The sequence below is a fragment of the Empidonax traillii genome, unplaced genomic scaffold (genome assembly GCF_003031625.1).
Source record: "Empidonax traillii isolate 1590-97213 ecotype Southwest subspecies unplaced genomic scaffold, ASM303162v1 scaffold633:size372093, whole genome shotgun sequence".
Taxonomy (NCBI): Eukaryota; Metazoa; Chordata; class Aves; order Passeriformes; family Tyrannidae; genus Empidonax; species Empidonax traillii.
In genome coordinates this window covers 139,871-164,090 of record NW_020955826.1, presented here as the reverse complement: position 1 = coordinate 164,090, position 24,220 = coordinate 139,871, and the positions used below count along the sequence as shown (strand labels likewise).

General features: G+C 52.8%; 1 protein-coding gene across 1 annotated transcript; it reads right to left on the bottom strand.

The window, feature by feature from the left end:
- Window positions 1–1,085: 1,085 nt before the first annotated feature.
- VWA1 (von Willebrand factor A domain containing 1) lies at window positions 1,086–14,768 on the bottom strand. Its single transcript, XM_027898995.1, has 6 exons — window positions 14,148–14,768; window positions 8,930–9,493; window positions 5,882–6,160; window positions 5,094–5,366; window positions 3,816–4,085; window positions 1,086–2,752 (listed from the first exon to the last, which is right to left on the bottom strand). Exons 1-6 carry the CDS (start codon window positions 14,218–14,220, stop codon window positions 2,712–2,714), a joined length of 1,500 nt encoding a protein of 499 aa, XP_027754796.1. The 5' UTR covers window positions 14,221–14,768; the 3' UTR covers window positions 1,086–2,711.
- Between the last annotated feature and the right edge of the window lie 9,452 nt (window positions 14,769–24,220).

The following is a 24,220-nucleotide window of genomic DNA, read 5'->3' as shown; positions in this document are numbered from 1 at the left end:
GAGGGGAGCGAGAGCGCCCGGCTGCACGCGCGCCTGCGCCGCGGGGCGGACCGCACGCCCATTGGCCCGCGCAGGGGGCGGACCGCCAGCGCATTGGCCCGCGTAAGGGGGGCGGACCGCCTTGTGATTGGCGGAGGCGGAGCACGTGCGGGGTTTGATTGGTTGCGAGAGGGGAAAAGGGGCGGGACAAAGGGCACTTCCGCATAGCAACGGGAGTGTGAGGGGTTGCCAAGGGCGGGGCGGGAAGCGGCGCTGGGATATCGGGGATGGAGGGAGGGATTTCCCCTGGAAATGGGATCCTCGTCCAGCAGATTGGAACGGGAAAGACCACACAAAAGCCTTTAAAAAAAAAAGGGGAGTGGAGGGAAACCCATCTATGCGCTGAGCCAGATTTTCCCTGAAAATCAACTCCCAGTCCACCTGCTGGGAATGGGAAAGTTGACGCAGGAGCCTCTGGAGAAGGGGAGGGGAGGGAAGTGCTGTAAGAGTGAGAAACGGGTGGAATTCTGCAGCCTGAAATGGTGTAAAATGTAGAACAAGCCCGGCTCGTGCCTAGCCCTCAGCAGGCCGGGGATGCCATTCTGGTGTCTTTTTGCTTTAAATCTTCATGTTTCTTCCCAAGTGCACACTTGGAATCACAGAATCGTGGGATATCCCGAGCTGGAAGGACCCAGAAGGATCAGGGTCCAGCCCCTGGCCCTGCACAGGACACCCCAAAATCCCACCCTGTCCCTGAGCGTGTTGTTCACAAGCACTTACCAGTTCTGCCAAGATTTCGGGGACATTTACTTTTTGGCTCCTTGTAAAACCGTTCTTACTGGAGCTGAGACTTTACTAATACATTTCTATTTATATACTTCCAGCACATTTTTTGAGGGATGGGGGTGAAATTTTGTGTAAATCAGACTGTGAAGTCATGGGCGGGGTTCTTCCTTTCCAGCCATTAAAAATTAAGATGATTTACCAGCTGAACTTGGTGATCTCAGAGGCCTTTCCCAGCTTTTATGATTCTTTGAACACCAGCTTTGGAATAAAAGCTACGCTCCCCAGATTCGCCCTTACCGCCATCAAGAACAAAATAATCATTCAAAAGCTCTTGTATTTATATTTAATTATTTTCAAAAGGGTGTGTTACAATTGGGGGGGGGGGGTGACATGTTAATGGATTAATAAACTAAGCGGGGAGTTGTGCAAACTTAATTCTTGTCCTACAGCAAGAACAAACAAGACCATCCTATTGCATGAGAGATTCCAGAGGCTTTCTCATCCCTTCAGCACGGAGCTTAATCAGTCACAAATGCACATTCCAAAGGAGGACACAAATCAGAGGAAATCTCCTTATCCAGTTAATGAGTGACTCACCTCCCTCCATCCCTTCCTCCTGGGCAAGGCACACCTTGGAAAATGCTCCATAAACCTACAGATGATAAAATCCAGCACTCGGGAGGCAAGGCCGGGGATAAAGTTCCTCTCAGCTCCGAAAGGAGCTGTTTTAAGAAGTCCAAAGCAGGGTTTGGGACACTGAGTGGGGCTCTCCAACAAACAGCACAGCTTTAAAAAACGAGTTTCACACGTAGGACAAATAAGCAATACACTTCAAATAGAGCAGGTGCTACTGAGGGAGGGTGTTCCCACTGACCTGGGTTTTAGCAGAGAAGTATTTACATTTCTTTACAGCCCTAAGCCCTGAATTTTGAGACCAGTTGCTGTGTCACTAGGTATTTAATTTGTCTTTTTTTTTTTTTTTTCCAGCTCCACTTTCCAGAGGAGCTTTAGTGACAGCAAATTCAAGCCTGGGGCCAAAAGGAAAGAATCAGATTTACTCTTCTCCCCTAAAAACCTGATTTTGAAGTGTAGCTCAAGCTTAGCACTGGGTGGAAGCCCAGGACAAGACACTAAATATGTGCTAGGTATGTGCAGAGGAATGATAATGCTGGACACTTATTGCCTGTAATTAGTCACAGAACAGGCTGATTAGTCTCCATACAGCTGCTCTGACAGCAGGACTCACATCCAATCTGGTGGAATGATTGCAGTGGTGATGAGCCAGGCAGGACTGCACTGCTCTTTGGAGGTGTGCATTTGAAGGACAAACAAAAATAAGTGCTGTAGATGGTGTTGCTGTCTGGCTTTTCTGGACTCACTGCTGCTCCTTGAGCTCAGCTGAGGGCTCAGAGCTCTGGAGTAACCCACTGGGAAAGCAAATTCCCAGGGTTTTGAGTTTCCTGCTCTCTCAGACTCCAGGTTCAGTGGCTGTTGAGAGCAGGAATGGATTTGGCCACCTGGAATCTTCCTCAGAGTGCCCTGGATGAGAGGCCAGGGCAGTGAACAGTCAAGTCTAGAAAGTGCTCAGAAGCTGCAAAAATAAAACTGTATTGACATTTAATAAATAGAGAACAGGCAGCAAGCAAGCAAGAGTGAGGGTTCACCACTTCGCCTTCTGTTTGTTATTTGCTGGGCATATTCCTATAAAAGAGGGTATGGATTTGGGATCTGTTGCTCAGATTGCTTGTTCCACCCAGCCAAGCCAAACCTTTAAAGCTTTCAGAGAACTTGGCTGAGGACACCTTTGGGCTCCACCACCGGGACACCTCAAGGGACGGTGCAGGCTGGGAGATGATCTCTGAGCTTCCCCTGATCCCTCCTTTTCGTGCAGGTGTTTGTCCAAGCAGGATTCCTTGTTCTGCTGGGAATCTCTTCCCTCCGGTCCGTCACGCTCTCTGTCGGTGCCTGTACCCCTGGGCCTCTGACGCTGGAAGAGCACAAGAAGTACCATGTCAGCTTTCTCCACCCTTCTCCAAATTTGACTGAGTCAGAGATCTCACCCCTGTGGTCGGTTTTACTCTCCCTCCAGCCTCTTGCTGGGAAAAAAAAAGCTCCTTTTTAGCTCTTTACTTCAGCCTATCCAGAATCCCTTCATGTTCCGTGGCAGGAAGTGGCTCCTGGGCAGCAGGAAAGCAGATGTGCTGTGTCTTAGGAACTGGCTTGAATAATTGCCTGGTCCCAGCCACGCTGGAGAGTGAAGGCTAGTCAATATTCTAAATTAAAGTGTTTCCAATGCCCGTGCCAGCTCTTAGCAGTGTTCCCACCCTTGTTATCCCAAAGTAGTTCCAGGACTGTCTCCACTGTACACTTTTCCTCCTGCCTGCCATACGCTCCACTAGGAGGAGTCTTGCTCCAAAAAACAGGGGAAAGAACCCATCTTGGGTCGCTTTGGTGCTGTGATGAAGCCCCACGACAAGCCAGCTGATGAGCACAGAATATTCCAGCCAAGAGGGCTCCTCTGTGCTGATTCTCCAGCACCTCGAGGCTGATAGGAGACACGGAAGCTTTCCTCACAGCATCCCAGAATACCCAAATAAGGAACAATGTAATCTTAGAGAAGCCCCAGAGAATTAGATAAGGGACGGAACTCAAACAAACAGCACGTAAACCGAGCTCTGTGAACCCAAACAAGATAAAGAACAAATGTTACACTTTTTTTGGGGGGTGAAATACTATGATGCTCTGGCTGCTCAAGAACTGAGGTCAAGACAAGGAAGAAGACCCGGCAGCACTAAAAAATGGACTTCCAACAAGGGTGTGACTGTGTAAAGCAAATCAATGAATATGCATTAAGCAAGCAAGGCTATCAAACGACTGCTTGAACAGTGTGTGTAATAAAAAGCCCTGTCCATCTGTCATTTGAGAGGAGCTCAAATCAAAATCACACAGCATGCTGATGAATAAACACCGCCCTTTCTCACACCTGCGTTAAGGAGCTGGGGTTTGGAGCATCAGGGCCCCTGGGAGGTGCCTTGTCCCCCCCAGCTCACCTGGCTGCACGTGCACCGTGCGGCAGAGCCTTCTGCCGGGCTGGTTCCTGTACACGGGCGTCACGCACACCCTGTTGGCGGTGCCGGCGGCCAGGTCGGTGAGCAGCACGCTGTGCACCCGCGGGGACACGCTGAGCACCGAGGACGGGCCCGCCTGCCGCCGGCACCGCACCCTGTACCCCACCACCTGCCCGTCGGCAGAGTCCCACGAGGCTTTCAGGGTGTTGGGGCCCACGTCCTCGAAGCGAAGGTGCCTCACTTTGGAGCCCTCTGCAGAGAGAAGATCCTTGTCACTGTGGGATATGTGTGCGGAGAGGACATTCCTGCCTCCCTCCCTGTTCCCCCCACCCTGAGCCCAGACCAGCCCAGCCTGGGCTTTGCTTTCTGTTGTTCACTGTTTTCTAACAGTGGCAAGAAATGAAGATAAGATAGCAGGGACAACTAAACCAGTCTGGGCCATTCCACAGTTGGAAATGCCTGATTTCTGCCTGCCAAGGATCCTGCCTGGCCCTTGCTCTCCCAGAAGCAGGAGGGGTGGTGATTGGGGGCTGCCACACTGGACATATGTGGCTTTAGAAAGGCAAACTCAGATAATGTTACCAGTGGCTGGTATTTTGCTTAAAGCACCAACCCCTGGATTCACGTGGGAATCTCACCTTGCATTAAAATCTCAGAGCTTTGACACCTGGTAGATGCACTGACCCAACATAACTCTACATCTCCACGCTGGAGGAGCTCGGCCTAATTAGTCCTCAACTTTGTCCAGCACAAAGTACTTTTGTTGGCACCATTAGGCACTGACTGTCACCTCTCACACCCTCAGCCCTGTCATTCCCTGAGCTCCTCACTCTTGAGTCCTGATAAGGGCTGGACTTTGCCTCCTGCAATACCTTTACAGGTATTTCTTCAAAGGAGAAGCTTCTGCTGGTTAAACTTCTGCCTCTTGAATGCTAAATCACAAAGAACAGACACTGAGGAGACATGAGGGAAAGGAGGTTTTCTTTCTCTTTTAGAGAGATCCAGGGGTCTCCAGGTCCATTCTGCTTGTGCTGAACCAGCAGCATCAGCAGCCCCTGTAACATCATACTGTGTCTGATTCTCCTCAGTCCTCACACATCTGCTGCACCCTGATGGCACATCACTGCTCCTCATCAGAAGCTGCAGCTTTCCCCTTGTCATCCCACCCCAGGAACTGGATTCAGAGTTCTCTGGCCTCACCTAGAGGCAGGTGGGAAAGACACAGGGACACTTCAGGGACTCCTCCTGCTGCTCACTCACCTTCCTGGGTGCACGCCTTGGCCGACAGGGATTTCTCCTTCCCCGACCTGTAGATTGCGGTCACTGTCACCAGGTAGGTGGTGTTGGGTGCCAGGTTCTCCACCACGGTGCTGTTGTGCCTCCCATCCACCTCCAGCACCTCCACTGAGTTCCCTGGGAGGGGTCCATACAGGACCTGGTAGCCCATCACGCTGTCCAGCGTGGGAGCCCAGCTCACGTGGAAGCTGCGTGGCCCGGACTCTGAGATGAGAACCTGAGCTGGGCTTATTTCCTCTGCGAGAAACGAAGAGAGGTGGGAGTGAGGATGGAATTCGAGGCATAGGGATGCTGTCAGAGGAGCATAACTGACCTGCACCGTACCTGGCTTTCAGGAGGTGGGAGAAAATCAACCCAGCAAGTGGGTGTTGATAGTCATCCAAATCAGCACAACCCCACTCAGCCCTAAGAGATTGGTTTCTCTGCCTGTGCTGCATAGACTGAGCAGAACTACCCAGCCAGGACTGTTCTTGCTCACAAAAAATTAGTATCAGATACAAATTCACCTTGACTTTGCCTAGGTTTTCAGTGCATCCAGCACAAATCTAAGTTACTCTCTGGCCCAAATGACTGGTCTGCACAGAGGGACTGGTTTCTGCTCCGAGCGCTCCCCCTCTCCTTCCCTCTTACACAGGGAGTTCCCACCAGTCACGTGCACCTGCTTCCAGCACGCTCCTCTCCCCCAGCTGCTCCTCCAGCCTCCAGGTAGGAGACAGGGAGCTCCTTGTTCCCAGAGCAGCTGCACATTTTACCTGCCAGTGTGGTAACCCTTGTTGTCTGGGGAGGGAAGTAGTGGACGTTGGACTCGGGAATGAGGGCCACCTCGTAAGTGGTTTCTGGTGCAAGGTCACTCAGCACGAGGCTGGTGTGAGCCCCAGACACCTGCTTGGTCCTCTTCCTTGCCAGGTCATCTGTTGGGCCGTACTGCAGGGTGTAGTAGCCGGTTTCCTGGGAGAGGAGCTTGGGCCACATCAGGCGGAAGCTGCTTGAGGTGACATCGACTGCGTGGAGCCGATTGGCTTGGAGAACACCTGCAAGGGGAAGAGGAGCAAGAGTCAACACCCAGGACGTGCAGCATCTGAAATCCCAGCCCTCCTGGGTGGGAGATGCAGCTGGCAGCAGCACTGGCTGATCCCTGAAGTCACCAAGGCGTGGCCCATCCTGAGCTCCCTGTGGAAAACACCTCCCAGTGAAGCCAAACGTTCTGTCCTGTGTGTGAAGCAGCCTGGGGTGTGAAGAACTCCACTTGTCCCTGCTCTCTGCCAGTGCCCAGTGGCCAGGAAGAAGGGGCAGGAACTGGGGACTGCCCAGCATTGCTGAGCCAGCTCAATTCACCCCAGCTGAGGTCACTGCCCACAGGGTTTCACAGAGCTCTGTTGTTCGATGACATTCAACATTCAGAGCCCTCTTGTGCCGTCTCACCTCTCCCTGCCCCTGCACAGAGGGCTTCTCTTCAAGGCTCGCGCTACCTTTGAGTCTCAGACCCCAAATGCCAGGCACAAATACCTCTTCTGGTGCTCACTGCTCCCCCAGCTTCCTCTGCTGCTTGACCCTTCCCACATGTGTGGCCTCCCAAGCCCATCTTGGGCAGAATTCCACTGTTCTCTGGTCTTGCAGAGGGGCAGAAACACACAGGACTTTGTTTCTCCAGGGGAGTGACATATGAAAACATAAAGATACTCTTGTGTTTCTAAAGAATTTTTAGAGGCACCCTGAGCCTTGAAAGGTTATGATAGAACCCTCCAGCTCATGCCTAAATCCTTCACAGAGTCCTGGGGGTAGTTCTGTCTGGCTCCCCACTGCACAGAGGAAAAAAGAGGCACGAAAGTCTGCCCAGACCTGCAAAATGGGGTCACTTTGCACTCCCAGACTTGTCCTTTAGCAGGGAGAGGATCAGCTTCTCCTCCTCCGAGCTGCTCCGAGTCCCTGCCAACTCCCCTGTACCAAGTAAAACAGCCTCAGTTTTTCCTCTGAGCTGTTCTTTGGCTCTCCCAGGCAGGCAGGAACATTTCCCTCCCTGCTCCATGCCCTGCCCTCCCATCCCCACGCTGCCAGCCAGCAGCACTCCACCCGCTCGGAGCGTGGAGAGGCTGGGAGAAGGATCAGAGGTCCTGAGACACTGCACCCTCCTGTGAGCCCCACAAACACCAGTGGCCAAGCCACGATGGAACAGGGAGCAGAGGAAAGGCCTCGGTGCCAAAAGTCCTGCCAAAAGCTCAGGGAATGGAAATAAGTGAGCCTGGAGGCTCAGGGACACTGGGAATAAATCAGGCACAGCAAAGTGACAGCAAACAGCTCTGCCCCCCCTTGCCAGATCACAGACTCCTTAAGCATATAAAGAGGGCAATAATCCCCAGAAAATAGGTGTCCTCGGTGTGCTTCCCAGCACCTCCTTGTTCCCAGAGGGAAGCAGCAAGTTAATCTCCTGTGTTAGAGCCAGGCAGGATCCAGCAGCACTCAGAGACGGCTCATGACACACTTTCCTTCCACCTCCCGCCTCTTGGTGACTTGAAGCACTATTTTGCAGCCACAAGTCTGTTGGCATCCTCTGAACTCTGGCAAAGTCAGGATCAGACTTGCAGGAACGCTGCTGCTTTCCTGAGGGGCGTAAAAAATGCAGCAGGTGAACCTTTCCAGCCCTGGGTGCCCTCTCTGCTGCAGGGGTTTGGGACAAACCACTTCTGCTTGGTGGTTTTAGTTCTCTAGTTTGATATGGATGGGAGAGGATCCTGATTCTGGGAGGTGGGGGGGAAAACACTTCTCCATTACCAGGGGTGGAACAAGTCAGCAGCTGCCAGTTCAAGCAGCTGAGTGGAGAGCAAGTGGGTGCAAGCACAGAACCTGGTGTCACCTCAGAGGAATGCCCTGGTTTCGCAAGGTTGGTCCTTCCCCAAATGCCCCATTTTGGTACACACTGATGTATAAGGTGCAGTGGAAAGATCCTGTGCTCCTTCCTGGCCTGAGTCCCTTTCCCTACCCCAGACGAGTCCCAGGCACGCACATCCCATTTTGGGTACACGGTGTATTCGACACCTTTGTGTCCTCCCTCTCCATCAGCTGGCACAGAGCCAAACAGACAAACATTTTAGAGAAAAAAAACCACTACCCTGAATAGGAAAATCAAGTTCAGGGGGCTCAGACACCTCGCTCCCACAGTCAGCAGCCTCTTGCTGAGGTTAAATCGTTGCCTGTTTGGGAAGCCTTTGGTTAACAGCCTGTGCAGGTGGGGGAATTTTCTTGCTCTGCTGGGATTGTACAGATGCCTGACCTGCATGACTCATTCCAAAGGCTTGTGGGGTTTTTAAGGAATCCAGAGAATACCCTGCTCGAGCCTCCTTGCTTCATTATCAACTCAAACACAAACACAAAGCTCCTTACAAACACAAGCTCCTCTTACTAACAGGAGGGAATTTGTCCCACTCAGTCACAGAACCTTCCAAGGGGAAGAGAGATGTTTGTCCCAGACCTCCCAAAAGCTCTGGTTTATATTTGGACCTGTGGCACTGTGGACAGTTTGCAAGGGCAGCACCTGAGGGCCAGCAGAACCACTGGTTTGGGGGGATTCTCCCACTGCCTGCCCTGCAGAGCCAGGCATTAACTCATCTTCATTAATACCTAAATAAATTAGTGATGGGCTTATCTGGGCAACCAGCAGAGAGAGATTGTGTTGCTGCCCACACACAGGTGTGTTTTGAGAGATTCCCTCTGGGTTGTTTTGCACTGTCATGTGGTTTTTCCATCCGAACCCATCTTCAGCCCCATTGCACGCTCCCAGTGACCACAGCCCCAGCCCAGCCTACCTCGGATCCCATCCTGCAGCTCCTTGGTGATGATGGGCAGGTCATCCACATCCACAAAGTGCAGGTGTTTGTCTGGGGGCTGGCTGGCAGCAGCAGACAGCTCCAGGTAGTTGCCCCGGCCCGTGCTGACGATGAACACCGTCACCCCCATGTCCTTCAGGAGCTGCATGGGCTCGGAGATGTCGTCGGTGGAGAAGCCATCGGTCACCCAAACCAGCACCTTGGGCACGTCTGGCCGGGCTCCAGCCTCGCCGCTGAAGAGCTTTTCCTTGGCCAGGGACAGAGCTTTGCCCGTGTTGGTGTCCCCCATGAGCTGCCGCGTGCCCCGGATCGCCTGTCTCAGGCTCCCATGGGACGGGTGCCGGTCGAACGGGAACTCCATGGTGGGCGTGGTGCTGATGTGGATGATGCTGGTCTGGACGTCTCTGGGGCCGAAGGTGAAAGGTTGCAAAAGGTCCCACATGAATTCCTTGACCCTGGAGAACTCATAGTGGGAGACGCTGGCGGAGCTGTCCAGCAGGAAGAGGAGGTCGCCCTCTGTGTTGGAAATGGGCGGCCGGGGACCTGGGAGGGAAAGGGAGAGGGAGGAGTGTTAGAGGAGGGATGTGAACCCCAAACCTGCACAGGCACCTGCCAGGAGAGCTCGGTTATCCTGTGCCAAATCTGAGAATTCACTGGCTGATGTGGCAGAGTTGATCTCCTGGAACAACAGGAGAAATCAGGCGGAGCCTTCAGAAATGGAGGGCATTAAAACTGCCTGGAGGTGACTGTTTGCAAGAGCCTGTGGTGACAGGACAAGGGGGGTTCAAGCTGACAAAGAATAGGTTTAGATTGGATATTAGGAAGAAATCCTTCCCTGGGAGGGTGGGGAAGCCCTGGGTTACCCGGAGAAGCTGTGGCTGCCCCATCCCTGGAGGCGTCCAAGGCCAGGTTGAAGCAACCTGGGATAGTGGAAGGTGTCCCAACCCATGGCAGGGGGTGGAACTGGATGATCTTTAAGGTCCCTTCCAGCCCAAACCATCCTGTGATTCTTTGATTCTGCGACTAATCTAGAGAGGCCAGGAGGAGGCAGGAGATGTGCCATCCACCTGGATCACAGCCAGTTCCATGTGAGCAGCACAGCTCAGCCCTGTGCCACAGACACACCCTCCTTCTGACCTGGCATTGAGAGCTGAGCAGAAAATGAAAGTGAAGTCCAGTGAGCTTTCCTGTGTGCCTGCAGCAACTGCGATTTCATCACCACATCACGCAGTGGAGCCGAACTGTGACCTACAGGTCCATGCCACTGGTTCCCAGAACTCCTACTGGCATTCCAGCAGGGCTTTGTTTGGTGCTTCTGGCTGCAGGGAGCCAGGCAAGCACATGTGGCCACAGCTCTCTGCTTTTTTTTGGGGGGGGGGAGGTCTAGGCTGGATACCAGGAAAAGGTTCTTCCCCCAGAGGGTGGTTGGGCACAGCCCCAAAACTGCTCAGAAGCTCAAGGAGCGTTTGGACAACGCTCTCAGGGACAGGGTGGGATTGTTGGGGTGTCTGTGAAGGGCCAGGATTTGGACTGGATGATCCTGATGGATCCCTTCCAGCTCAGCATATTTTATTATTTTCTCTCTGCTGGAAGCAGTTCAAGCCACTGACTTGGCTGGCAGGACACAGGGAGAGACCTTGGAGCGCGACTGCCACTTCCCTGGAGGACATGACGGTCACTCACTGGTTCCAGGAGTGTCACTGGCGTCCCAAATGTTGCAACAAACAGCTGTGAAAGCTTCTGGCCCTGGCAGGGCAGGGGTCAATGGCCAGAGGACGCTGCTCACAAGCAGTAAACAACAGGGTCACATGCACAAGCCCTGGGAGGGGAACCTGAGGGAGCAGAAATCCCACAGCTGCCAGAAATACCTGCACAGGGAACACCGCAGTGAAAACCAGAGTGGAACACCCCACTGAAAGAGAGGGACACCAAAGGAGAGTCCCAGCCATGCCCTCGGGTCTGTGCCCTGCAGCTTTTGGGCACCAAGAGAGATGGGCAGAACACTGGTCATCAGTTAAGCATAGCTGGGAATGGCTGTGTTAATTAGGAACAGCTACAGCCTGACACCACAAGGTTCTGCCTGCAGGGGAAAAAGCATTGATTAACAACAACTGATTAATAACTGGTTAACAAAACCAGCAGCTAAACCCACTGGTGGGCAGGGTGTATTTGAGAGCTGAAGGGAAATCGAGAAAAAAGGCTCTCACTACACTGGGAGTGTGGCAACCTTTACAAAGCCTCTGGGCACCCCATCGTCCTTCCCCTCAGCTCTGGGCTTTCAGTTCCCTCATCATCCTTCTTCCTGCTCCTTGTCCCGCATCCAATCCAAACAGGCGGGCCGTGCCAGAGATGGGGCTGTGGAGGTTTCTTACCGCGAAATCCCTGCCTTACGCAAGCGGCTGCTGCTTTCGGGCACTTTCCTCGCTCCAAACTGAGCAATGATTGGCTGGTTGGCAACGTGCCGAGTGATTATTTCACGCTTCCAGCGGGATTTGGAGGGAAGGGGCATCCATGAGTGCTTCCCTGTCGGGTCTTTGCTCGGAAGAACCCTGCAGACCTCGCATCGCTGCTGTCCCTGCGCTCTGCTTGGCTCCAGGGAACGACAGAGAGCACAGGGCAGGATCCTCTCGTCGCTGCCTGGTCGATAAACTCGCACCAGCCACGCAAGAGAAGCGTTTGGAAGGGACTGATATGGGAGCAAGACGTCACTATGGAAACACGGTGCTGCCTCGTCGGCTTTTCCAGGAGAAAAACAGCTGGCCAGACTTCCCTGTGATGCTGACAGGAGACATCCGCTTGCAGAGCTCCCCCTGCTCTCAGCTGGGACCTGAACTCACGCCACACGCCTGAGTTACGTGGGGCTTGGAGCCCGTGGAGCGTAATTACAGCCAGAAGAGATCATGTCCTGTCTTGGTTAACTGTGCTTGACGTTCCACATTTGTCTTCTCATCTCGTTGTTTGGCCACGCAGGGGAAGGGAAGTTCTCCTGTGAGTGCAGGCAGGTTTGGAGGCTGAGAGACACGGGCTGTGCTTCCCTGTGGCCCCCCTGGATCACAGTGAGAGGCAGGAGGAGAGAGGCACCACCTCTCCCAGACAGAGAGGTTTACACTTCAAACCCTGGCAGAGGGGTCTGCGCCAGGGGAGATGGGCTGATCACACGCTTGGTGGAGGAGCTGAGCCCCACCAAGCACAATAAACTGGTGTGACTAAAAGCCCAAAATGCCTGTGCAGGTCCCAGCTCGTCTGTGCCACAGATTTCAGGCTGAGGGTTGAGAAATGGCCCTTCAGACAAATCCCAACAGCAGGAATGAAGCTGTGCTGCCATCTCTTAGGATCTTTTCAGGAGTTTCATTACCTCTGCTGTTTTGTTTGGGGCCTCACGAGTTCTGGAATCACAGGATTCCAGCAGGTGCTGAGCTGTGCTTCAGAGATCAGTAAGGGCTCCCTCCAAAGTGGGTATGGATGGGCCAAGTCTTCATTTTTCACTCACTGCACCCACAGGCATGGCAACATCTCCATCATTTTCAGCTGATGCTAGTCCAGAGTAACCCAGTAGTGACAATCTAATTTCATTTATCAAAGCCCAGACTATCCAGTGGTCACCCTTTACACTGGTGCAACAGAAATCTGAATCTGGAGCCAAAGAGGAAAGGGGTGGAACTGTGTGATGCTCTGCCTTGACTCTGTGCCTTGGTGCATGAAATCAATACCCATTGCCCTGAACAATCTAATCATTCCTGAGCATGTGGAAGCACCACTGGCCGTCCAGCAGCTTCTTCCCTTTGCCCACTGCAGCTGGAATGAAGCCACAATCCTTCACCTTCGGTCAAATGCCAAGGGAACAGGGGGTATGGACATGCACCCTGACCTCTCAAACAGTTCCTCTTGGTGTGTGATCAGGGCACAGCATCCCAGCACCTCTGGACAAGCACCAGCCCATTCCCAGGAGCCTTCCCAGGCCAGCTGCTGGCTCAGGGCTGCCTTAGGGAGCACCCAGAGGAGCTGAGGAGGCTCCACATCAAAGCTGCTGGGCGGGCATCTCCCCCACCAGCAGGTTGGTTCCTCTCAGGGAGCCTGGCAGTGTGCACCCCAGGCAGCACATCAGCAGCACAGCACACACACCTCTGCCTCTGGAGCAAGGCACAGTCCCTCTGGAATGCCCTGGCTCGTTTTGTTACATGCCCTGAAGGTCTGAGCATTGTTTTTAGCCCGGGCTGGGAAGCTGCCACGTACAACTCCCAGGGCAGCAGAGTGGCAGGACAATAGGAATAACTGCTGCCTGGGTGGACTTTGAGCACTGTGGCAATGCCAGAAGCAGCAGTGCCATTCCTGAACCAGCCTGGGACACTGAGGGACAGAATCCAACACCCTGCAAGGAGAGCTGAGCTGCAGACACAGCCTGCTCTGGGTACCAGAGACAGAATCAGACCCCAGCAGTCTGAGCTGCTCTCTGAGCCCAAGGACCTCCTGTCCACACAGACAAGAGGTCCACTCTCCTTTCCCAGTGGGTTACACTTCCCAGGTGCAGTGAAAACCAGACACAACCAGCACTCCCCCCGCAGCCACAGAACCTTTTCTGCTTGAGAGGGAAAAGGCAGCACAAAAATGAATTTCACCAGCTCAGCCACCACAGTGTGGGATAAGTCTCTGCCCAGCACCAACGGAGCAGGGACCAGGAATGAGACATTCACCTACTCCACAACCCTTTTCCCACTGTCACTTCTGCAGGACTGACCCACAAGCATTTACTTTCCATGAACAGTATCCAAGAGAAAGCATTTCAAAGAGAAACTGTGATGACTGAACCACAGAGATTAGTAAGAGAACAAGATGAGGATAGTGTTAATCACTGGTTTAGTTCTCTTAATGCACGTCCCTCAGTACAGAGGTACCAGTGAGGAGCAGGGATTTTTTTCCATATGATTACACCAAACTCTGCAAGTTTTCGAAATAGTTTCCTTTTCCCTACTGGAAACAAACAGGACAACTTTTCCAACGGGCGATTTTTTAGACAGGTTGGTTTGCTTGTTCTGCCCTTGTGCCAGCGAAGGAACACACAAGCATAACTATACACCTCAAGCATCGATATAACCTCAGCTTTTTTTCTGGAAAGGTTTCGGGAGCAGCTCTGAGGAGCAGGAGGTATGAAATGTGGGGGAAAGCACCACGGGAATGCCTCGCCTTTCCAGGCACTCACCTCGCTCAGGTGTGTCCTGTCCTGCAGCGAACCGCAGCCACAGACCAAGGGAAAGCACTGCCTTGGCCAACATAGCAAAGCCTGGTCCTGGGCAAACTACCTTAAATCCAGCGGCTGGGCTCTGTGGAGGCAGATGAAAAGCTCAGGATCAGTCATAGTACGCGCACGGATCCACCAGATCCCGGGGTGCCACTTCCACGCTGCTCATGCCTTGGGATCCGGCTGCTCCTCCCCGCGCGTTTTCGCTGGGCTGTGGTGCAAGCTCTGGCTCCCGGAGGCAATTTTCCTTCCTCCCCCTATTGCCCCCCCCCCGTCACCCCACTCCTTTTAGAGTCATAAATCCATCCTGACAGGAATAGCTGGAGGAGAGGCACACACAGCACCCCTGCTGCTCTTCCTCTCTCCCGAGCTAAGCCTGCCCCAGGAGCGCGGATTCGGTTGCAGTCTGAGCGCAGCTGGGCTGGTTTGAAAAATATATCCCCGTAGATAAAAACTTTTTTTTTGGCCCTGCGAGACCCTGGCAGCAGGCCAGCTGCCAGGGAAGGGGGGGAAAGAAGGAGAGAAAAGCTCAGAGAAATCCAAAGCTCTCCGCTCTGGAATGAGCTGGAAGAAGGAGAAACACGTATATAAAGGAAAGAAAAAGTAGAAAGGCTGGGGAGCTGCCCTGCCCTGGGAATATTGGCCAATCTTCGGGGAGGAGGCAGGGAGCGTTCCGCAGGTCCTAGTGCTGCCCAGCCTGTCCCTGCCCTGCCCTGGGGGCACACGGGGGGACACAGGACCTGCCGTGCCCTGGGGAAGGGCTGGTGCTGTCCCAGAGCCCGCGGGGAAGGAGCTGCTGCCGGGCTGGGAGAGGGCACGGAGCAACACCGGGAATTGCAGCAGCTGAGTGCCCATGGATCGTCTCCCTCGGCGTGGTGTTAAACACGTCCTCAGGTCCGCGATGCTGAGGCAAGAGGGACTCACATTCCCAAAGATAAACCTGTGACGAACAGGTTGGATGGAGGGGCTGAGAGTCTGGCAGAGAGCAAATACCAAAGCCCCCCAAGGGTCAAGCCTTCACTGGCTGCAGCCTCTCAATGCTCCTGGGCAGGAGAATCTGCCAGAACACAAACCAAACCAAACCTTTCTCTCCTCCTGCCTGCCCTGCTCTCCGTGGATCTGCTTCTGGCTCCTACTCATCAGCTACAGGTGACAACAGTCCCTTTCCCTTTTTCCCTTTGGGTTTTTACATGTGCTGCTTCTGGACAGATCCAAGATGTTACTTGTAGAGGAAAAAGCTGGAAAGTTGCACCTAATTATGAGGAGACCCATCAACCATCACCTCCTTAACACAGGGAGTGACCAACAGGACAGGCTGAAAAACAGCAGAGGAGGAATGCTCTGAATTTTGTGGGATTTATGAAACCAGTGAGCAATATTTCCCCCCAGTTTGATTTTCTCCCCCCTGGGGATTGCAAAAAAGGGCTTTCCAAGCCACTGCTGAGAGCAGGATTTGTCCAGTCTCATCCTTGTTCTCTCCTGGTGTGTGTGTCCTGCCTGCTGCCCTCACACTGCCTGGATCCTGGACCTGGGATACCGAAGGGATGAGCTGGAGGAAGCAAGTGTTGTTGCCCCACTGTGAACCATTTGCTTCTCACCAACTAACCCAGGCACTCCTGCCCCATCCTCCTCCTGCCCCAATGTCCTGCTCTGAGAAAACCACCTAGAAATGCTCTGGGTCTTGTTCCCAGGGCTCTCAGATGCACATCCAGAGCCCCTTGAACAGGGCTGGTGGGTATCTGGAGATGATTTCCTTCCATTACTCACTTCCCAAGGAAATGTTGCTCATCTGAGAATAATCCCCTTTTTTTGCCAGTTTATCAATGTGAATGCCATTCAGCCTCACACCCTGCAGCCTGGAGGGGTTTCAGCCTTTCTGTCCCTGTTAAGTCCTGCTGGGATAGGTGGAAGCAGGAAAAAGCAGCCTGGAAAATAATTAGATCTTACACAGTTCGGGTTTATTTTTAAACTTTACAGTAATTGGCAAATCCTGTTTCCAGTAAGGCCGGTGCCTGCTCCTGCTGGTTCTTTCCTGGATGCCTCCTGCACTCTGAAGTGTCACTGCAGATTTGCTCCTGGATAAATGAGCCCAAAACTCAGGTCTCAGCTCAGGCTCAGCTCCCCATCACTGCTAAGCTCAGATTCTCCACCTGCCTTGGCCAAAATTCACCCGGGGTGATGATCCAGCCCATGAGGTGCCAAGCTGCAGAACAGCTCAGGATCAACTTACATCTGTGAGAGGGGGAAAAACCCCCAAATCCCAAATAAAAGCCAATCAACCATATTTTGGTCGTGATGTTGCTGAGGTTCAGGCAGGTACACAGATATTTTATAGAGCATAAGCCCTCAGTGCCCTGTCCTGGGGGAGGTTTTGGTGTCGTGCAGCAGCTGCTGTGACATTCCAGGGATGTAAACAATCCACGATTTCTGAAGAGATGCAACATCCTCCCCGAGACAAATGACTGCAGCTGGAACAAACAGGCTTTTTTTTTTTTTTTTTTGGGAACACAGCCCTTGTTTCAGCTCCACATAGGGCGGGTTTGTTTGCTGGGGGATCTATATACGGCAGTTTGGAAATTCCCCGTTTGGAAAGGAAGCCGAGCGACTTCACGAGCACCAGGGGGGATGATGGGGGTGAAAACTTCCCCTGGAGCTCCAGGCAAGGTTTGTGCAGCCCAGCACAGGTGGGGAGATACCCAAGGGAGCCAGGGATCCAGCTGGAATCCACACACCAGGTCTTGGGCTGGAAGGCCAGACCCCAGCAGAGGATGCTGAGAGCAACTGAAACACCAGCAGCATTCCCAGCCAGCTCCAGGTTTTGCCCCCAAAATGTCCAGGCACAGCTCATCCCGCTGCCCCAGTCACACTCAGCTCCTGCACAGCTCCAGGCTGCGTGGCCAGAGGGCGTGAACTTCAACTCCCTGACCCCAGAAATGCCAGCCCAGCTTCCAGCAGAGGATCAGCCCCCGTGTTGCCACTTCTCAGTTAACAGTGTGTCCTGGAGTCTCCAGCCTCAAGTCATCTCTTATTTTTGTTTGACTTGGAAGACAAACTACAAAAATAGACGTGTTTACTCGCTGCATTCACCAGTTTTATGTTTCTCAGAGGTCGACCAGTGCCTAGGAATGACTCCTCAGTGAGGTAAAGTCTAGCTTATAGTTGATCTCTTTTATCCCAAAGCATCCTAAAATGTCACACAACACAAGATTACAGCCACTTCTAGGCTGAAGTGCAGGAGCAGCCTGGACTCTCAACCCTAAATTTAGAGTACCTCAAGCCCAGAGATTTCATTTTCTCCTGCCTGGAACTGCTGTAATTCCTTTGACTCCTCTTGACTGCTTACACCTAGAACAGGCTACTCCACACAGGGCAAACCAGTGAAGGGGTAAACCAGGAGGAACAGCAAAAGACAACGTGGGCCTCTGCTCTCCCAGAGGCTTCTGGATGTCCTGCTGTCAGGTAGGTCAGAAATAGCCCAGCTCCCCGTCCTTGTCCCTCCCTGTTACTGCGAGGGTTGCCCTGGTGTGCAGCTGGCTGAGTTTGGAGCTGTTGGGATGTCAGAACGATCCTCCACCCCTCTGCAGAGATGCCAGTGCTGTCCACACGCATCAGCTTCCCTGCCAAGGAGGAGCTGACAGAGCTTTTTGTCTCACATCTGCCCCCTCAGCTCCCTGCTCAGCCCAGCACGAGGAGGAAGAGCAGGGCAGGGAACACTGATCCCCCAGAGGAACAGGCAGGGCACAGGATCAGCCATCCTGGTGTGTTTTACTGCCTTTTTTTTTTCCCAGCCTCTCTTTGCTTGCCAGGAAGACAAATAGCTCCGAGAATTGGACCCTCTTCTGAGCAGTACAAGTGAGGTCTGGATGTAGTGGTCAATTTTTAACCAAAGGCTATTCTTTGGAGTGGATCCTTTTCCTTATTGCCTGACTTTTATCCCTTATCTCTATCCTGTTAGGAAAGCCCAGACAACTGGGAAAAGCCAATTTTAAGAGAATCTCCTTAGAACTGGGTTTCCTGAGGAATTTCCACCTACACAATAAGCTGCTATTTCCCACACTGAGCAGCAAGTTCTCAGCCTTGAGAACCCTCTAGAATTGTAGGCTCTCAACGTGTCAGTCTGGGAGAGAGAGAGAGAGAAGAGACAATTTAGAGCATCCTGCAGGCATGTGCACACACACACACAAGAGCCAGACATGGCAGAAAAAGCCTCCTGCACACGGGAGGTTCTGCATTTGGACAGCCTTCCCAGCCTGTTTGTCTGCAGGATGTCTCAGGGAGGAGCCAGTAAAGAAACAACCAAAAGCAAAGGGGATCACATTCCCTCCCCAGGAGGCTGCTTTGTCATCTGTTTTGCTTATTTTACCTTCTGTCCCCAGTTTCTTTGAGTCCCGGCAGTAATTGTTCAGGCAATTTCACAGCCTGATGTCCCTGCAGCCCTGACAGCTGCTGGGTGGGTTTGGGAGGGCTCAGTTAACTCCATCACGACTTTTAGCAGCTTATTTGGGCAGAAGTGCTGTTCCACCCATCTCTGCCTCACCTTTCAGCGGTGTAGGGAGAGGCCACCAGGGCATTATTTCCCCCTCCCAAACTGGAGTGTCCCTGGAGCCACAACCCGTGGATGGTCAGGAACAGAGCAACCCCCCTCAGCAAAGTTCCATCAGCTGTATTTTAGGTGTGCTCTATTTTTAGAGGCTTCCCTAAATCTTGCCAGGCTCTGGGAGTTCTCAGCGTGGTGGGTGGGGGGAGGCAAGGCAGAGGCAGTGATGGATGGGTCTCTGAGCACCCCTCAGCCCATCCAGCCACAACAGGAAAGGGAAGCAGAGGGTGGCTGTGAGTTCCTATCGGGAGAGACCGCCCGGCCCCCACTTCAAGTGCAGCTGCAGGAGAGCTGGCCAAGCCCTGCTCTCTGCTCCCAGCCTGGAATCCAGACCGGAGTGAGGCCGATTTTCCATCAGCCTCAACACCCAGGTGACAGCTCGAGCCTCTGAGCTCCCAGCTCTGCAGCTTTCCTGTTCTCCCCCTCTGGCCAGCAGCCTTTGGGGCCAGAGAAGTTTGGCTTCAGGATAAATGCCATCCAAAAACTGGCATGCTGGGGTGGCACAGGTTCAGCACTGCAGCAGAGGAGCACAACTAGACCAGTTTGGGGTGGGGATTTCCAGATATTTCTCTGCTCCAGGCAGCCAGAAAGGCATCAGCCTCCAGTTTCGGGGTTTATAACAGGGCTGCCTCTCAGGTGGGCTCTGCTGAGATGCTCCCTCTGCATCTGGAGCCTTCTACCCCCTCTCAGGAACAAGGCAAAAACATGTGAGCAGGAACAAAGCTTGGAGCACAAGAAACAATCCCCCTTTTTGTGTGAAGCCAGCAGGGAGTGAGTGGGAGGAGAGGGAATGACTCCCCGTGCCATCAGCAGGGCTCCTCCAGCCTGGCTGACCTTGGCCAGCTCACTCCATGCTCCTGGAACACTTGGAAACTTGTGCCCCCGTGCTGGGCAGCGACAGAGAGAGCACAGCATGGGATCAGCTCTGAGTCAGCTCCGAGTTTCTGCTTCAAGGCGCTGATTTTTCATTTCCCACACATTCAGCACGTTCTGGAGGTGCAGGTGCCTCGTGGATCCAGGCTTTGGTGCACAAAAGCCACAGGCAGGATGGGACAATCCACATGCCGACTTTTCTGGCGCAAAAGAGCTGAGCCAGTCAGGCTCCTGGAGCACTGGGAGGCTGAGGAGGGAAAGGATGTGGAGCAGGACACACTCTGTCCATGGGCAAGGCTGCCACTGCCCTCACAAACCAACCCTCAGGAGCTGGCAAGGCTCATGAGTCCTTTTTCACCATCACAGACTCAGTCTGAGGTCATTGTGTCAATTAAAGAGGTAGAGGAGGGCTGGTGAGATTTCTAAGGACTGAACAGTCCCTTGTTTCTGTGGGAAGGGGCCAATTCCACCCTGGACCACTCAATGCAGCCTCACTGCACCTGATGCCAACTCTGGGGGGACATAATCCTTGATATCCAACTTGAACTCACTCCTGGAAAGAGCCATGCTGGGATCTGAGAGGGCAGGATGAAACCTGGAAGTAACAAGGGGGGGGAAAGACTTCCTGCCGTCAACAAGTTGCTGTTTACAGTCAGAAGAAGGCAGATTGGAGTTCCTGCTGCATAAACAAGCCTGAGGGGGTGGAGAGTTCTGCTGGGGAACACTCTGCCTGACTCTTCCTCACTGCCAGTCCTGCCAGCCTTGTGTCCTCCCACGTCACACCAGGGAAATAGCTGCAATTCCAGCAGCCCATAAAGAAAGAGGTGACTTGATGCATGCAAAAGCCATCAAAACAATTCCCATCTATTTTGGGGATAAGAGACTTTTGTTCCAGGGCTGGGTGCCGTAATGCCTGACCCGATGATGAAAGGACAACAAGAGCCCAAATATTCCCCCGCAAATAAGTGGCACTATTGGACAGAAATGTCCCCCCTGCTCCCCACCCTTCCAGGGAGGCTCCTTCTGCCAGAGGAATTTGCTTCTTCAGTCCAGAAAGAAGAGGCAGGTGATGGGAATGCAGAGCCCCATCCACACTCCTCACACTTCCCAACAGGAAAGAGGAGCCAAATCAAATCCAAGAAGAAACATCGCTGAAGTTGGAAAGGAATTGGAGTCCACTAAGCTGAAGAGATTAGCCTTGTGGAAATCTGCCACTGCAGCAAATTCCTAGAAATGGTCCTAGAAATCCCCCTAAAAATGTGATGGGTCACAGGGATTGCCACTAAACATTCAGAGAAATAAGAGTATGGAAACAGCAACAGAGCAACAGCTGCTCTCACACTAACACTGATCTCTGTGCATGATTAGACACAAATCCTGGTCTTTACTGAAAATCTGCAATTCCAGCTATCCCTGCCCTTCCCAGCTGAACCAAGAAATGAAGTAACACTTACCACTTCCACAGTCATTTTCCCTCCTGGCTCTCCAAAGAAAGAGGACAGCTCTACGTGCATGGGTTTATACATGGATGGGACAAAGGGCAGAAAAAAGGGAGGGAGGGATGGTCACCCTCGAGCACCTTCAACTGGGAATGCCAGGTGGTTCTGTTGCTGTTCAGGAGAGGGTGGCAGGGCAGGCTGTGTTCCAAGCTGGGCTGCTCAAAGTGTGGGGCCTGCCCTGCTCCCTGGTCCTGCAGAGGAAATCTGGCAGATCCTGTTTTGCAGAGTTCTCCCACACATGGGGCTCTTTCTGCCTCTGCTTCCTGGCACCTGTCAAGGACGTTGCTGTCGTGACACTCTGCCAATGAAAGACACTCAGAACTTCTCGTGTGTTCTGTGCCTTTCCTCATCTCCATGACTGACAAGCTCTTGAGAGGCCATGGCAAGCTGGTCAGGAATGGAGGTGACCCATGGACCATGATGGAAAGGTTTATCCCAGAGGGTAAACAAGGAAAACTGATGCACAACAGACTTGTGAAACTGAAAACAAAAACAAAAACAAAACAAACAAACAAACAAAAAACCAACCAACCAAACAAACAACCCACACTTCTTAAACACTTTTTTCCTGCAGTCTTTCCTCCAGACTAATTTTTGTTGCTTGCATCATCATGTAGGCTACCAAGATTTCTCTCCCTGCGTGGAGTTCCCTACAAATCTCCAAAGCAGTGGTGAAATTCTGGGGGTTCTTCCCTCTTCTCTCCTGCCCCTTCAGAGGAGCCCATGGCTGGATGTGAGGGGACACCCATTGCTCCACATTTCATCAGCAGAACCCAGCAAAAAACGCAGCGTTTCCACCCCTCGTGTCAGACCTCCGACCCCCAGCAGGAACCAAGCGTTTTCCAGGATTGCAGATCAAAAAGCAGACAGTTTTAGTACAGGGATTCCTGGAATCATTTTTTTTTTTTTGTTACGGGCTGCCATCAATCAGGATGACAAGACCTTCCTGTGTTGCAGTTTTGGAAGGAGCACGAAAGCTGGAGCCCGAGCCACGTCATGTGGGCTGCAGAGAGTGTCCCAAATCCTCCTGGAGCAGATATGGAGGATGCCAGCAGGAATGCAAAGACACCTCGTGTCCCATGGTAGACCCCAGTAAAACATCCTGCACAGGAGGGGTCACAGGCTCAAAGAGAAAGTGTTTAATTTCTGGTTGTGAACGATCCAGACGGAGGAGAGACTCCAACAGTGACCTCATGGGAACGTGTTGTGCCAGAGGAAGGCTTGGCCAGGCTTTGGAGGGAATTTTCCTCGTCTCCAGAATGTTCATGGGGTTTTGCTGAGCAGCCACATCCAGCAGGACTGACGGGGAGATGGTGCATCTGTTCTGAGCAGCCCTGCCTGTCCAGGGCACAGTTACACAGCAGAACAACCTCCACCACCTGTGGGTTGCTCTGCTCTATCCTTTTAGTCTTTCCTGGATAGGAAAATCTGGCTTTCAGCTTTTCCTTCTAACCATTATTATGGGGAATCTGTGAAATGGTTCAGCTTTCTGGCTTTGTGGCTTTCTGGTGGAAAGGGGGAGATTCTGTGGCTGCAACATTTGTACCCCAAGAAATCTCCACCTGTGTTTTTGTCCAGCTCACAGGGCGTAACAAACTCCATTCTCCATCACTGCTATCTTGATGAGACACCCCCCAAAGGCTCATCACACCCTTTGGGTACCACACTGGTGTGGCTAAAATCGTGGCGAGGAGCAGCGAGACCTTAAATGGTCAAGGCAAGCACCAAAAAAGCCCCGTGAACAAAGGGCCCTTCATCAAGAAACCAGGCAGCTGAGGAGAGTTCCACCCACAGAACCTGTGCAATCCCAAGGAAACCTGATTTGCCAAGTGCTGACAGGAATGGTCTAGCCCAGGTAGATAGGCAGGCTCAGAGCCATGCCCAGGTACTTGAGAACAAACCAGAAAAATAGCAGAGGTATTCACACCCTTATCCAGCTGCATGACATCCTTAATTGCAACCAGGCAAAAGGGTTTTCTGTCCCACCCCTCCATTTATGTGGGATATGGAGTACTGCATTATTAAAAAAGGCTGAATGAACCCTTTCCCTGTAACCTGAACTAAAATCCTCTGGTGCTCTGAAACACTTGGACTGATTGATTTCCTCTCTGAGCTTAATGTTTTTCCTCTTCTCTGGGTTTCTAAGTTGTGACTAGCAAGCAAATGCCAGAATATCCCAGGCAGAGTGTTTGCCTGGTGCATCTGGCTGAGATGGAGTCAGACAGCACAGCAAATTAAATGTGTGCAGCAGCAGGTGAAGTGCAGCTGGTGCCTGCAAGAAAAGTGCCCTTTGTAACAGCATCTGTGCCCAAAGCTGAGACAACCCCACCCTCCCTGCCTGGGGGTCAAGACCTCGTGAGGGGAAAGGCAGTGGGAGAGGGGAAAGCCATTTCCAAGAAGAAATAGGAGCTATCTGAGAGCGGTTTTTGCAGCAAACTGGTTGGATCTCTTCCCTCCCTGCCGTGCCCTGTTGTGGTAAAGCCCGATTCTCTGGCAGGAAAGGCAGTCCCTGGATGTGCTGCAGGGCTTGAGCTCCTTTCAGGACAAGGATAAGAATCAGGATAAGGAGTTTCGTTTCCCAGCTGGGCTCAGCTAACACTTGCTCCTCTCAAACAGCGAGCGCTGTGCGAGTGGAGGGCTCTGTCTACATCTCAGCAGCAGCTGATTTAGGAAGGCTGAGGGATCCAGGATGGCTGGAAAGGTGGGAATCCCGGTGTAAGTGCTGATGGCCAGCATGGGACCATGGTCAGCACAGCTAAAGTAGAAACCAGAAGGCCAAAAGGCAGCTCTTTCCAAAATGTCCTGAGCAGAGCCCCGGGCTCAGCATCACAGCGAGGGCTGGAACAGCCCACACTGATGAGGGGAAGCTGGTGAAGGAGCCAGGAGGGCTTCCCAGGGACAGAGCAGATATTCTGGGCTTTCAGCAGCAAGATGCTTTTGTCTGGAGGAAGTCTGCTCCCCTGGCTTCTAATTTTACTTCTGTTCTTCTGCATAGGGCTTGGTTTCCTCAGTTCCATCCAAGTACTTGAGGAACAATGAAGGAGGCACGAGTGGAACTGGAGGCA